Source organism: Neolamprologus multifasciatus, chromosome 9, assembly GCF_963576455.1.
Source record: "Neolamprologus multifasciatus chromosome 9, fNeoMul1.2, whole genome shotgun sequence".
Classification (NCBI taxonomy): domain Eukaryota; kingdom Metazoa; phylum Chordata; class Actinopteri; order Cichliformes; family Cichlidae; genus Neolamprologus; species Neolamprologus multifasciatus.
In genome coordinates this window covers 14,498,143-14,514,695 of record NC_140447.1, presented here as the reverse complement: position 1 = coordinate 14,514,695, position 16,553 = coordinate 14,498,143, and the positions used below count along the sequence as shown (strand labels likewise).

General features: G+C 40.4%; 1 protein-coding gene across 4 annotated transcripts in view; it reads right to left on the bottom strand.

Moving 5' to 3' along the window:
- Positions 1–16,553, bottom strand: part of LOC146511257 (uncharacterized) — a 116,828-nt gene that overhangs the window by 30,795 nt on the left and 69,480 nt on the right. For 3 of the 4 annotated variants that reach the window (XM_085172568.1, XM_085172569.1, XM_085172571.1), the window contains 4 exons: positions 5,207–5,316; positions 4,807–4,881; positions 3,810–3,903; positions 3,672–3,712 (listed from right to left, as the gene is read on the bottom strand). In XM_085172568.1, coding sequence (XP_085028694.1) covers positions 3,672–3,712; positions 3,810–3,903; positions 4,807–4,881; positions 5,207–5,316 — 320 coding nt within the window. Of the gene's footprint in view, positions 1–3,671; positions 3,713–3,809; positions 3,904–4,806; positions 4,882–5,206; positions 5,317–5,857; positions 8,956–16,553 lie in introns of those variants that run through there. The other variant, XM_085172572.1, reaches the window with a different exon arrangement.

The window sequence follows — 16,553 nt, the reverse complement described above, 5'->3', positions numbered from 1 at the left end:
AATTTAGCTTGGCCAATATAAGTAAGAAAACCTAATTTCCTGAAAATGACATTTATAAACTGAACATAATTGCCACTGACCCTTGCAGATCTTTTAATTTCACACCCTAATGATGATACAAAGAACATTAATAAGAGAAATGCAGAAATTTCCTTTGATCTTTCAAATTTCGAATGCCGCTTGAAAGACGAGTTCCATAAGTTTCCATTGCTACAGCGAAGGGGGAGAAAAAAAAAATAACAGAAGACACAAACTTTAACCACAAGCCAATTCCATAAAATCCAAAGCGCCACATCTACACATTTTCCTCAAATGATTTAAACGCTTTCCTACGCGGTAATGTGGTCTTCAGCAGATCATGAATCATCTCCGCTGCTGAGACAACTGTGTGAGATTTATGCACTCGATGTGAGAAACCGGCAAAGTGCCGAGCGCTTGGCTTGGCGCCCGTGTAAACATGTGTTCCTGTGTTTACACGCAAACACAGATGTGTGTAATTAGCAGCCTAATCCAATCAGTGTGTGTATAATTACAGTCATTAGTGTCAAAGCCAAGCGGCCATGCTCTCTAAACCAGGCAATAAACTACGTGGTTCCTCTCCTGCTCCAGTCTCACTCATCTTTCTTATTTACTGTCCTCATTTTTGCTGTAAATTTTATGCAAGGCTCGGCTCTCTTTTCACACAGCCTCCCTCTCATCGCCGCTTTCTGCTTCTCTGTCACTTTGGTTCTCCTTGTTTGTACAAATCCTCTGCTGTGATCACTGGGTGCTCTTAATTGGAAGCACATCGTTAGCGGTGCAACTGATGAAGCCTGATGCTTTATGAGCGCTTCCCCCACATGGGTTGTGTCAGGCAGCCACTGAGTCAGTGCTACCAGAGGCAAACAGCATCAATCTCTGTTTCCGCCACTCACTGCATATCAATGTGTACTGGTATCATATTTTCAGATATTAGCAGAAATCATTTTTGGGTTGTAATGTCTGTTGTCAGAGTTTATCCTTCTTCTTTTTCTTCTTAATAAGCATTTCTGCAGGAGAGAGGTGGGAAGGGAAAGGAGGGGCAAGCGGCATCGAAACCCATCAGGCCACACGCAGCACTTTAGAGGGAGGTACAAGACACTTGTACAAGTGATTATCATGAGGGGCTTTAATGAGATTGTTAATTGACACTATGATGTTACTGCGCAACAAGAGTGTAACAAACTTTTTTAGTATCACCGATCCAGGGCATTAATTGTGCACATAACAACTCCTATCATTGGTTTTTAGTTTGAGCAATACCGCTTTTACCCGTAATGGCAAAATAGCCTTTTACTTTGCCACTCGGCTACTTATTTACACAGTGGAAATGAAAGGTAAGGTGTTAGTTTGATAAGCGACGTAATTTGGTCTCCGTGGCTAAAAACCTTTGACATATGGACTGTAGATTGTACATTGTTTAGGATCAAATTCTACAATCTGTTCTATGTCCAGAGCCACACCCCTGCATTGATATTACTGTCCTCATAACAAGGTTTCTAAGGTGAACAGATAAAGTTTTGCCTACTTTTTAACTCTTTCCCCCAGAAAAATGTGGCCTTCCCTGTACCCACCAGGACGACTTTTGACACCTCAGATGAATAATTTGACGACCATTAGAATAGTTTCCGAGTTTTTGCAAGAGTAGCTGCGTAGGCAGAGACCACCCTCACCAACTTTCAATGCACACCCAGTCATTTTGTCCTATGGGGAGGCCTGAAATATAACAGAAACAGCTCGGTTCAGAAGCGTTACCCCTAGTAGGCTTTTAAGGGATTACAGTGCTGAAGAAAAATATATATTTGAACATCTACAATTCTACAACATCTGGAAAACAGCTGCTGACGAGGATTACAGAAACGGCTACTAAATGGATTTGGATAGACACGATGTAGTGTAAACACCGTTACACAAAAATGTCTGCTCATACAGACATGCTTTTGGTCAAAACATCACCTTATTAACAAGCGCTTATTCGATCTGTGTGTCTAAATCTAAGTTTTCCCGTCTGTTATGGCAGCAAATTGAGCTACGAGTTGGCTGATGCTTGGAGATTTCTTTATCCTTCATCCACTAGGTGGATTTTGAGCAGAAAATGCAAATAAATATGCCAATATCCTTTTTGACTCTTAAGATTTATATTTGCATGTAAAAAAGCTTCAGTTTTGCGTAATTTGTTGAGTTTTACGTAATTTGTTGAGGTTGAGAAATGCAGAAAATTTCGTTTACCGAGCTAACACAATTGCGGTCCCCTCCATCAGGCCTCTCTGCGCCTCCCTGTGGGCTTTACTTTTTCACAAAATAACAAATGCAATGAAAGGCCTTCTCATTCAAGCAGCTTTATAACAGTAGGTCAGGTAATCATAATAAATTTCTTTAATAAAGGCATATCTAATGACAAAACCTTCACCCCGTGTTGACTGCTGTCAGTGATAGTGACAGCAGACAGACATTGTTAAGATACCCCCTGTCCCACCAGTAATGAAATTTACACTCTGAATGTATACGGCTGCCTTGCAATCATGACATTATCTATTGCTTTATAGAAGTGCAATTTTAACACATATGGCATTTTTTGGTAGGTGTGAGTGTGGGGGAAGGTGTGGGCATACTAATGAAATAAAATAAATTAGGAATCAACATAATGAAGGAATGGAATAAAAAAGGGGGGCAAAGGAGGAAGAGGGGCTGGATGGGGGTGACACTATGGAAGAGGCTTTCATTCACTGTTTTTATCTCGTTCCGTGTTATTATATTCGCTCAATCAAAACCCTCTCTTATGCATACATCTATATGAACTGCCTCTCTCGCTCTGTCCCTCTCACTTGCTCATTCGCAATTATGAGGGAAAGACAAAGAAAAGCGATTCATCTTTCTGTCGCGGCCCCTTAATGATATCATTAAAATGACTGACAGCTTTGAATAGCACTGGAAACCTACCCCAGTCAAAACAAATCTGATCCGTTTTGGAAACAGAGTCTGGTGGTTTGTTAGGGGAGGGGTGCAACATGAGGCACATGTTAAAAAAAAAAAAACGGGGGCAAGGTTAGAATGGGGCGTGGGTGGGAAGAGCTGTTAATGAGGGGTACCTTAGGGGGGCTCACACTTGGGGTATGGGGAGTACCGCTGCAGGCAGGTGGCCCCCACACAACACCCCTCTCCCGTACGCGCGCACCCTCTTTTCTCACTTCCATCCCACACCCAATCCCATCTGTGCCACGTTTGTTTTCATTGGCTTAATGAACATAATAAATATATCTCCTCTCTATTGATGAATGCTATTTGGCAGCCACGGGGGTGGCAAGCAGGAGAGGATGGGCACTTGATTGAAGTGTAATCATTGTTAAAGGCCCAGCATGAATAACATATTCAGATTGAAGAAGAAGAAATAAAACAGCAGCACGTGCGCACACACGGGCACTGCTACGCACAGGTGGCCGGGCCCGCGGGGCGTTTCATTCACAACTTGGCACTCCTGCTGTTACTATCATCATCAGCTTTGTTCCGACCAGATTGTGTGCGAAAGAGCCAAACGTGGTGGCTTTTGTTACATGCTAAACTTTGATCAGCTGCTGAATGCAAACAAACGTATGCCTTTAAATGTGTGGTCACACACACACATACACGTGCCCACATATATGTAGATGACTCACGTTTTCCTGTCTTGCTGTACTCCCCAGTCCCGGAGACGGGCCTGCAAACAATTATAAAAAACAAACCTGTTTATGATTGACTCGCTCTTGTATCTCCTTATTTGTAGTTCATTGCTTTTCCACTCTGCCCCTGTTCACCTTGAAGAGTTCCTTGTCTTTCTCCTTCTCATCCACCGCTTCTTTCAGTCTCTTTACCTCCGCCTTCAGTGTGTCATTAGCCTCCTGAAGGCATCTGACAAAAGCAGAGAGACGCTGAGACGCGTTAAACAGAGAAATATACATAGAGAGGAAGAATAGCAGACACCTATTATCATCAAGAGACTCTTGTTAACATTGCTGACAAAATAGTCTTTCAAGCAACACCAGTGATGACCACGTTTCTCTCTTTTCCAGAGCAGCCTTTAACTAGCAGTTCAGACATCATCGCATACACGCATATACTGTAGTCCATTATAACACAATTCTTTTTGCACAGCATTTATCACTTACTCTAGTGACTATCTATTTCAGTATCTTGCTGTGCCCGCCAATTTCAGACCTATTAAGAATTCTGAAATTGTTTTATTTGCAGGGGGGCTGGGAAGCAGACATTTTCCGGTTAGGGAATATTGAAGGACTGTGTTCATTATGAAAAGGAACCATTGAGGGAGATGTGATTTCGACAAAGGTGTATGGAGTATGTTATGCACAAGAGCCACATGGTAACATGACAAAAACATAAGCACACACGAACGAGGACACGTGTGAGTGGAGACAGAGGAGAACATGGTTACGGTGCTGCTGGGTGGGATTATGAACGTCTGGCACTATAGCTAGACAGCTTTGATCTCTGGCATGAAGAATATGTCACGCCCATGTATACGTGTATTTATGAGACATGACTAAACAGAAACACTGTCAGGTGTGAGTATGTCAGGGAGTCTACCTGAATCACCTCAGCATATGCACACACACACACACACGTACACAGACACACTTTATGCTGCCTCACTTCCAAACCTCCGCCGACCATCTTCAGTCATATTCCCTGAATAAAGCGACGTACAGGGTTGAAACGCATTCATTCGAACATACTTGTCTACAAACGCAAACAAATCTAGCTACTGAAAAATATCGCTGTGCCAAATATACTTACTCTTTCTCTTTAGTGATGATAAGCAGAGCTTTGTTTTGGGCTTCAATCTGGGCAATAATGCTCTCACTGGAAGCCCTTAGTATGGAAGACACATTTTTTAATGTAATTCTACACAAACTAACACATCAACAGTTTTTGGCTGTCCTTTAGTTGTTTGAATATAAACAAACAGATCAAAATGCACCATTAAACAGGTTTAAATATATAAAATCAATATTTTCTACAACATAAAGTATTTTGTAGATTGACCTTGAACTGTAGCTGCACATAACAGTAAACTATATGATACACACATATTTTATAGCATGTGCCAACTAAGAAAACATTAATAACTTCCTTTTATTTCCTTAAATCCTCTGTTTTTTTAAATTCACAAAAAACATGTTGGGAGTGTCCATACTTTTGCTCAGTGATCCAAAGGTTGACATTAGTCATGACCAGCTGGCTCTCGTGCAGAAGCTTTGCATTGTCAGACCGCGTCCCCTCCAGCTCTGACCGGAGCGTGATCACCTACAGTCGATACAGTAGCCAAGAATTATCCATCAAAACTTAAGCAGCTGCAATCTTTTCAGCATTTCCTTATTGCAGATATACTGCCCCCTTTTCTATACTTTACCCAGCAGATTAGTGACGTACACACCAATATTCACTCTAACCAAATCCCAAGTAATTTAAACAGGTTAGCAGCTTAAAGTATTTTTTAAAAATATTAACATCCTGCAGCTTCACACATTTATGGACTGCATGTCTCTGTCTTGTAAACAGACACGCCTGTGCACACGCTCAGATGCAAACATCATATTAAATATAAATGTGGGGTGGAGGGGAGCAAAGGTGTGATTAAAGAAAAGCTAAAAAGCGGGGTAAGTAATGCTTTAAATAGAGGGGGAGCAAAAAGGGTGAGACTAAATGTCAAAAATAGAGCATAATGGCAACACAAGAGAAAAATTAGGTAAATGGAGAATAATGGAGGATGAAAGAGATGGCATTTGCAGACACAGGTATAAATAGCAAGGTGAGGTATTAAGCAGGCGGGAGGGGAGATGGAGGATTTGGTGGGTGGGTGGGTGGAAGGGCAGAAGCAGACTGGAGGCGAGATTGGAGAAAGGGAAAAGATGGGTGTGGGGTGAACAGGGACTGGATGGCACTGGCCAAACTGCTGACTTTTTCATTCTGCTTATCAGTCAGGACCTTTCCAGGCCTAAACTCTGGGGACCCTGACATATTACCCTTATCGCCATAGAAACACCTTGATATGCCATACCATCTTCCCACAAAGACTTGAGCAAACACAGAAAAAGTTTCCAATATGTGGGCCGTGATTTAAGTTTATAAAAATGTCAAATGATTAACCCGAAATGTCAAAATATCAACTGCAGGTATGAGATGAATCAAGCATGTGTGTGCATCTGTGTGTCTATCTGCATGTGTATTTTCAATCTCACACGTGCACAAAATATATATGTTATTATTTTATATTGCCAACGTGTTTCCAGAAAGTTAAAGAAGATTTAAATTTAACACATAGATAAGACTGATTCTGTTGCTGCGAAAGAAATTCCTGAGCAATCAAACAAAGAAAAGTGATTAAGAATCATTATAATTTGTTTTATCATCTAGTGACTTCAAGTGAGCATAACAGTAAAGTGAAGGAGGCAATGATTAGCCAACAAAAAAACTATCAGCATTAAAAATAAAAGAGATTATTGTCTGTAGCGTCCAAAAACTTTTATAACTCAACATCTGTTTCCTGATGATTGAGCATCCATTAAATATGCTTTGAAAACAGAAAAAAAAACCACACTTTTAGTTGCCTGAGGTCAAGGTTTTTAAATTATTAACGACTTTATCTGACAGAAGTCAGTCAGCCCAGGGCTATAAACAGAGGCACCAGTTCAAAAGTTTACAACCCTAAAGCTGATGAATTTTTCACCTGCACAAGAATATACGACGCAGCAGACAACGCATCGGGTTTTGTTTTTGTTCCACTGTAATCCAAAATTCAAATCTGTTGCAACACAAGGAAATCCACGAGACACTCATTTGTTTAATACCTTATGCATCCACTGAAAAAAACAGAACTGACATGCATAAAAGTAAGCAACGAGGCTGTGAAGACGCCAGTGACACATAATTAATAATTCAGTTTGCGTAACATGATGAAAAATTGCGCTTTTAATTAGGATTGGATTAAGGAAGGGTTGCATTTCAGCAAATAAGCACTGAAGAGAAACCGTGGGATCGGTGAAATTACATCAAGCAAATCATTACATTTTGAAGAATAAACTGAGTCAGGGTATCGATTGTAATTACATTAACAGTGGAGTAAATATTGTCAATCCCCCGCTGTTTGTGACTTCATCTTGTGTTTTGTCTCGTGCTCTGACGCATATTCACGTGAAAAAAGTTCTGTTTAAGCCTTCATGGCAAAACCCCCGCATATTAACACACCCATATTAATTATAAGCGCAAATATATCAAGCTATACCATTCAAAAGATCAAATAACACCCACCCACGCAACACATGGGTGCGCGTACGCTGGCAGGATCTGCGGCATGCTGTAATGACAGTAATTACCTGCGGTCTCACATTAACATCTCCCTCCTGACTGTCTGACTGGCTCAGCTAGTGGAGGGATGTAAATCGCAGCACAAGTCTGATGTTGCGATTAGGTCTAAATTACACATCATCACTCTGTTTCCAGCAGTGTCAAGGGAGGCAGAGAGAAGGGTTTGCGAGGAAGAGGGAGGGACATTTGTAGAAAACGGATGGTGGGGGTGGGGGGGGGACAAGGAGGTGCCACTGCAACAGTGGGGAGGAGTAAGTCAGCACACCTGCTTAACATTTAGATTGGTTTTGTTGCACAAATATTTTAGCAGATGATGGGGGCTAAAAGGGGCAACAAAATGCATTTATAACCAAGTTTGGTGATACCTCTTGTCCTTTCAGTTTTATGCTCCAGAATATGAGTTGACTACTCCTGCGCTGGTGAAAGATTTCAAATCTTTACAGCTGCTGCACCGTTCGTTTTTTAATTCATTATTTTTTTTTATTTATTCTACCAAAAAGAAAAAAGAAGAAGAAGAGAGAAAAAAAAAAGCCCGAGTTCTTCCAGCCTACGCTTTTCAATAGATGCAAGCTAGACTTTGCTGGACTCAAACATTTTTTTCTGAACCTATACATCTGAATGAACTTTCATGACAAACCTGAAAGCATACCTGCAGATGGAAAATATAAAAGGAAGAAAGAAAAGAAAGAGAGCAAATGATTGTAGAGACTTTAGAAGTTAATAGATTTTCCATCTTTTCTATTCTCCATGGAGCTGTGGACCGATATCACATTGCACATTGGACAAAAGTGTATTTTCACTAAAAGCCCCCAAACCGTCCAAGGTCAGGGGATAAACATGCGTCAAAGCAGACTTTTCTTGGTAATGAGAGGAACATAAAAATGAGTATAAAATCAGAAACAGATAGCCTAGTTGTTGCTTCTACAACCATCAAACCGCTAGAGCCGAATATGAGCCATTACTCTGTTCCACTCAGCTCATCAGAGCACATCCTCTCATCAAATTAATGAACACATTTATTGTTAAACACGTTTTTATAAAACATTCATTCATTCTGTCTAATTAAAAGACCCAACAGGCCTGACATCACTTAAATATGCATACTTATCACTCACATGGTCTGAATTAAAGATCCACAAGTGCGTGCGGGGCTCTGTGTGTGCACTGTATGCGTGCATGTATGATGGTAAAAGAGAATGAGGCTTCCTAAGCAGGCCTTCTCACTCTAGGCTTAATGGTGGTAATCGTGGCGTGACCCAACATTAAGACAGTGTGTGCGTGTGTTTATGTGTGTCCCACTCTCCCTAATGGTGACGATGATGACATGTTCTCCATTAGACTAGTCAGTGGGCCACAGCAGATCTAGCATATTAATGATGCTGATGATGGCTTCTTTAATTACCTTCGTCTGCTGCTGCGTGGCCTGACTCCTTTTCCCCGATTCCTTTCATCACACACTCTCCTACGCATGCTGCTGGGTTGTTTATCAGTGGTTGCCATTACTGAAATCCTCTGTCTTGCATCTAGCCTGTGTGTGCACAGCTACATAACCAGCCTTGGTTGAAGTTTCACAAGCCCCTTCAGGAATCAGTAGAAAATAAGTTTAAACTTGTAAGGCATACAATGGAAATATTTTACCAAGTTCAGTCAATACGCCAGCACTAATATAATATCAAACAACATCCAACCTTAGAAATAATTCAATTTTGCACTTTTATTCCACAGATCCTGTATAAAGGAGGGTAAGCTAGTCCTTGAGGCGTAACAGGATTACTGACAAAAAAAAAAGAAAAAGAAATGTGCAAATATTGTCGTGCGGCGTCTAAAAAAGAAAAGGAAAAAGTCGACGTTTGATGAAAAACTCAAACAACAGAAAACTTTAAATGCGTTATGGATTGAAGGGATTCGCAACAGCACAATGAGTGATGTTTAGCTGTCCGGCTGACCGGGTCGCACAAGTGCTTAAATAACAGCAGCAAAACAAAAGAGCAATTTTAGGGTCTGAGGTGCATCCGTGCTATTTTGTTTCAGTGATGAGTTTGGCAAAGCACAGAGTTACGGGGAGGAGGCGCTGCCCCAAAGCATCTTGGGGAGAGGGGAGCGGGAGATTGACAGACGGGTTGGTGTGAAGTCTGCAGTGATGCGGATGCTGTAGCGGTCCATTGTGGCGAAGAGAGAGCTGAGCAAAAAAGTGAAGCTGTTGATTTACCACTCGATCTACATTTCTACCCAAACCTATGCACGTGAGCTCTAGGTAGTGACCGAAAGAATGAGATCATGGTGGTAATAAGCTTCCTCCAAAGGGTGGTTAGGCTCTCCCTTAAACATATTCTAAGAACCTCAGCATAACTCGTTCACATTGAAAGGAAACTGTTAAGGTGGTCCGGTCAACAGGCTAGGATGCTTCCTGAATGCCTCCTAGGTGACTGCTTGGAAGCCGTGGGGAAGACCGAGGCCATGCTGGAGAGATTACATCTCATAGCTGGTGCGGAAACTGGAAGAGCTGGAACATGCTGCCAAAGGTGTGTGTCTCTACTTAGGCCACTGCCACCATGATCTGCACCCAGATAATCGGCAGAAAATGGATGGATGGATAAATATAGCATACATTGCAGTACGTGGTTTGCTTTTTAACTGCAAGGCATTTATACATAATTCATTATGTTCTCCTGCACACGCAAACACGCACACAGATCCACACACAAGGACTAATAAATAAAAATAAAATAAATAAATAAAAATGTGCCAAGGTCAATCTCCTCGTGGATGCTCTTAGTTCAGTGCTGAAAACTCAGCGACGTGGGGCTATCACACAACACAGCTTGTAATAGAGTGACACAACACAACTCTTGGAATCTGTGAGGGCGAATTTAGCAGAGCTAAACCTTGTTGCCAAGGTAAAATAATTAGATGTTAACCTTGAATAATTACAGTATTAGTATTTTCCCTTACTTTTATTTGATTAATTAAACACTCTCATGTTTGATTTATTAAAAAAAAAAAACCTAATTTCCACTCTTTTTAAAAGTGTTGTAAATCTTGACCAAGGTGACAAACTGTTTATAAAGTAAAACATGAAATAAAATAAAAGAGCTATGACTAATGTGAGTCTGCCTTGGAGAAACTAACAAGGCAAATACCTATTTTGCGCTTGAACAAAGCTCAAAAAGCTTAAGAAATCCAACACATTATCAATAAAACAAAAACCAAAGGTGACAGCAAAGAGGAGAAAAAAAAACCTTTCAATACACCTTTTTCTTATCGCCTCTTCCTTCCAGTCTGAGACTAAATTCTTTCTGCCATATGTCACCTCTATGAACCCGTCTGTACAGGAACTTTTCATGATTTTGTACCGAGACAGAAACACAAACGTACAGCCTTCTTTGGTAAAGAAGGATATTGGGTGACAGCTAAGAAGGACGTGAAAAGTTATAGAAACAACACGCGAGGGGAAAAAAAACATGGTTAGTTTTCCTGCTTGACTGTCCTTTCCATCTCTCAAATGAATTACAGCAGTGTAGCTTAATGAGCTGTGTGGGATGGTGATGGGACACACATGCACACACACTGTGCAAATACAAAGTCCATTCCATGGTTTAACAGTCAGACAATTGGGCAACTTCTCTTTATTCATCAACTAAACAAATGAGCTTCATTTGTCTGTCCTCATTTCGCCATGTGTGTTGGTGTGTATGTTTGTGTGTGAAAACGGTGATCGAGCGCAGGTCATTCTGAGCTAATTAGTCCAGGCTTGGGGGCTTCTATCACGTATAATGAGTGAGATCAGTGAACAGCTACAACCGTTACGGCGAACCGACATCTCAAGTGTCTCTAAAATTTGAAATATAATACATGCTTGTTTTGCAACGTGCATCCACTTAGCCAGATTGCAAACAAAAACCAAAAAGATATTTACAGGCTTGCACATACAACATGCTGTTCCATTTTTTTTATACAAAAATCTGCAAACAAATGTTCCGCAGTTGAAAGTAGTTTGAGAGGTCCTATTGTGACTTTTTCTGGCTCAAATGAGAAAATCTTTCCATATTGCTTTAAAAAATATTTCTTCTCATTTCCAGGATTTCAAATATGGATGTTTTGTCAAGCCATGAATCTAAACAACCAGTCTTTGGTGCCTAGACCTTCAAATGTGGACTTTTTAAAAGAGAAACATTACTTATCCATGTCCGTCCGGTGTTGCTATGGCTGACGTGTCAAGGCACTGCCAAAGATACCTGTCCGCATTTCTGTGCCAGCAACAGAATAGCAGTATTTATTGCCCTGGGGTGAGAACGCACGAGTACTGGATGACATGATTTGATGGAAGATTTCTATTACGCAGTTAGGACCACAAATTTACAAAAACATATTGGCAAAACAAATGAATAAGGCCCTAATTCTAGCAGTCGAGTCCCAGACAGTTGATTCTGTTCATCTGGAAGTAGCGTTTTCAGTGGAAGAAACGTTTCGTCACTCATCCAAGTGACTTCTTCAGTCTCAGCTGACTGCAGCTTTCCCCAACCTTATAAACAGTACATTTGCATAAAGCTCTTCCGTGTTGATCCAGGGGTTGTTTGTTCTCACTGATGTATATATCACATATAAATGAACCAAAACCATATATTAATAATTAAAACCCTTAATTTAAATATGTTTTAAAATATTATATTGCAGATAATAACGGCCGGATTGACATAAAAAGACAAAACAATGGCTTTTGGGGGAAAAAATTCCCAGACCTTCATTACAGTTATCCTATAAAATGCACCTCAACTGGATTTAGATCACATGACTGACTCTGCTAATGCAGATTATTCCAGTTCTTTACCTTTAAAAACTCCCGGGTTGCTTTTAGATTGTGTTTTGAGCCACTGTCCATCTCTTTGAAATGCCATTTAGTCAACTTCGCTCCAGTACAGCTGAAACCAAGCAGATAGTGTATCCCTATACAGTTCCGTCTTCTGTCACATCATCAATAAACAGCAGTGATCCAGCGCTGCTGGAAGATATGTATGTCAGTGTGTCACACTGCTTCCACCACACTTTACAGATGAAGTTGTATGCTGCCAAGCCTTCTTCATACTCATTTTCCTGCCATTTCCATATAACTTCATCTCCAAATAATGCTGTTGCAGAGCTGGTGTGGCTTTTATTTTCAGTGCAATATCAGCTTGGTTGATGCAGTGTTTAGCACTGTCAGCTCCCACGCTCCAAAGACATGATTGTGAGGTTAATTGGTAATTATAAATTGGCTGTAGGTGTAAATGTGAGCATGAATGGTGGTCCGTCTCTCTGAGTTAGCCCTATGAAGGACTGCGCCCACCTCTCACCCTGTGACACATCCTCATTGGTTAATGCAGTTCATGCCGACTTTAGTCATACAACTATTAAAAGATTATGTTTAGGGAAATTCTAATATTACGTGGACCTAACTGCACATTATAGCGACATTCAACACACCCTTGCACAACTTAAATTTATATTGTGCATTCACACACAGATTGGTAAAAATCTACAAAGTATTTTTGCACATTCAGATGCAATTTTGTATTTTACCCCCCAAAAAACCCTCCACTTCATAACAGAATTTGTATGCAGTTAAATACTGCCTAATGATTCATTGTGGGAAAAGGTGGTAACAGGAGGTAGCAGGATGACTCTTTGTTCCCTTTTTTTTTGGCAGTTCTATGTTTTTCTCAAGGATATTAACAAGGGACCAGACTTCTCTCTGTAATCACTAGGCAAGCGCCCCGCTGACTCAGAGTGATTAAAATCTACTGTCTAATTGTATTTGTACAGATGACATCAATAGTTGTAAAGATATTTGGGCAACTAAAAAAGTTTAAGAGCATGAAAACATGCTTATAAACTTTGCTATCTGAAAACTTCTCTGCAAATTCTCATTAAAACTGCTTGAAATCTTTAACTTCATGCTCAAAGAAGTTGAGGTAAACACACTAATGACTATGATTGTGTGTGTTGTGTGTATGGCTGAGTAAGTGTGAGGGAGAGGGAAAGAGGGATGATCTGATCAATCACAAAAACATGCCTTATTTTTACCCTGATTGGTATTTGAACTGGACTCATGCAGAGGGACAGGACCAAGCAAAGTGTGCATGTATCTCTTCGTGTGTGTGTGTGTGTATCAGTGTGTGTATGTCCTGAGCAGCATGCATGGAAGCGCAAAACCGACTAACATGCGAATCGTTAACTTCATACCAGAAAAAAGATACTAAACAAACCCAGAAAACGCGAACAAGACTCTTTCGCGCACGCCTACGTAGTATACACTGTGCATACAAAGACATACATAGAGAAAAAGACAGAGCTATCTGAGGTTCAGCTTCTGTGCACCAAGGCAATTTGTAATATAGATTTCCTCTATAAGCCACTGTAGAGTACCATTTACCATTTCAAACCCTTTGATTTTTTTTCACCATTGGATAATTCATCTTCTGCCGCTCAATAACCGAGATTGGGACCTAATGAAGGAGTCATAGTCACAACGGCCATCACACAGGTGTTTAAACACAGTTTGGAGTCAAATTCACTGAAAAGCTCATCGGTTGTTGAAATGATGGAGGACACAAAGCATGCAAAGGAAAAATGCAAAGAATTGTGTACAAAGGTGGGTCAGTGAGCGCATAACGTATACAAATACATAATTTTTAATACATACATTAAAAAGTATAAGAGTGATTAACTGAATTATTTATAACCAGATGTAATCACTGTACTTGCTCATACAGTATCTTGAACTTAAACCCAAAGGTTACTGAAACATTACAGTTACAGTTACAACAACACCGGTAGTATTGGGAGCATTTTTATTGGCTGAGCAATGTGTTTCAGCCACAAGCCAAAACATGCACATACTACTTATGCTGCATGAACTTTTACCACTTTAGTTACTAAAGCGGAAAGCAGACTTTAGGTTCCATGCCAGAAGGCTCTACTCTGTTTCTACTAATACTAAAAGGCCAGAGAGGAAGTCCATTATTGATATTGGCAAGATTCTGAACTCATCTAACTTGTCAGTCCATTAAGGTCACCTGATAGGGGTTTGCAGTGTCTGCTTTACTATCTTAGTCATTAGATGCTCATGGCTGTTGCTCCTTAAAATGCTGTGAAGAAATACTATGATGCGATGGGTAAGAGCTGGATGAGAACATTTCTTGCACTTTCATATTAATCCATTAAATATAGGGCTATAGCCAGCAGCCTGTTTGCTCAGCTTAGCATGAAGTATGGAAACAGAGGGAAACAGCTAGCCCAGTTCTTTGGAGGCCCTGTAGAGTCAGGCTAGCTTGTAAAGTGTGCCCACAGTTTTGCAATGTTGTATCCACGAAGTTGTGGGATAAAAGAAAAACAAAAAAAGGAACTGGAGTTTGGGATTGGATCAGCCAAGTAATCCACTTTAAGAAATTTTAACAGTAAAATCAAGGAGTTGACATTTCACAGCTTTCATTGTGTGTTTAATGTATACTTCATGCCAAAAACAAAAGCTTCAATTTGAGGCAGTTTAATAACCTACAGTTCAATTAGTCCATTACAAATCTGTGTGAAGACTGCAAACTCGGGCACAGATTACAACGTGAGTTAGATAATGGTCTCAGAGGCCTCTATTCACAGGCAATGGGACCTAGCTAAACAAACAGCTAAAACATGAAAGCTTGCTTAGCTCAATAAATAAATAAACCTCACAAAGAAAAGTATCTTGAAAAATTACTGTATAGATAAAAAAGGGAATCAATCAAAAGTAAACATGATAAAATAAGGAACTTAAATCAAAAATCAACGTGGGTACGGTCATATAAGGTGCTTTGCTAGCTGTCCCTGTGGCAGCGAAGCTGAAACAGATGTTAGAGAAGGTTTTCAGCTGCATATCCAGTAAGCGGTGTACTTTCCATTAATTATCCACAGCTATTCACTACAGCCACAGTCATTCAAAAATCCAAACAGTGTGTTGATTCCAATGAGATTCACACAATTACAGCGCTGATGAATTCCCTTGGCAAGTATTATGGATGCATTCCAACAGCTAGCAGTTCTCTATCCAAGCCACAGAAACTTTCCTTCTTAGGTAGCATATCAATCCCTCCGTGTTTCTTCTAACCGCTAGGATTAATGTCTCTGTCCACACAAGCCAGGTACGGTCACACTGTGGTCCACTAAGTATGTGTACCAATATCACTGCAGTGCTCCAAATAGTACATGGCACAACACTCTGTGCTTTTCCTCAGAGAATGGTCTTAATCAGCTCGCCAAGCTCATCTGTATCATTGTCTAAATGCCTCAAATGCCCCCTGATGATCGCTGGAACAGCTCCATCATTGAAACCCCAAAGTTTCCTGCGTGGGTCCTCCAGGATTACAGGCCCTGCACTGGGCAATACAACTGTCAGCACTATCAGCTGATGAACAGCCCCCACTGCAAGAGTGTAAACTGAAGAAAAACCTTTAGTAGTACACTAAACTTGACTTTGCAAGACTTGCAGAACAAACACTAGACGTTTCAGCTTAGTATAAATCACAATGAGCAAGAAAAAAACCCTAAAATGTTCCATTCATGCCTCCATTTTCTTAATCTTATTCAATTTAGTCACAGGGATCTGGAAGTTCTCCCAGCTGTCATAGGGTGAGAGGAAGAGAACACCTTGAACAGGTTGCCAGTCACATCACAGGGGTTACACAGAGAAGCAGACAACCACGGACACACACTTACACTCCTACGGCTAATTTGGAAGCCCAGTTAACTTAACATGCATGTCTTTGGACTATCTGATGAGAACCCATGCAGGCACAGGGAGAACATGCAGCAACCTGCACATAAAAGCCCCAGCCGCCGCATTCAAACCCAGAGCCGTCTTACGGTGAGACAGCAGTCTATTTTTGAAACTGTATTTTTTAATGATAGAACTGTATTTTTTAATTTGTGAACATTTAATTGCCTTTAATCAGTCAGGTGTGCTGTTTTCAGGATTCCTACTTCTTCAAATTTGAGAATTTTTTTTAGAAAATAGCTACATTTTTCCATAAGAATAAGAAAACTTGATGGATAAAGGGCAGATAAAATTAAAACCATGGGGACTGGGCGAAGAAAATCAACTTATTTATCTTATAAGATTTTTCTATATTTTTGAGGAATTTCCCGAAACGCATCAGCATGAGGAAAAA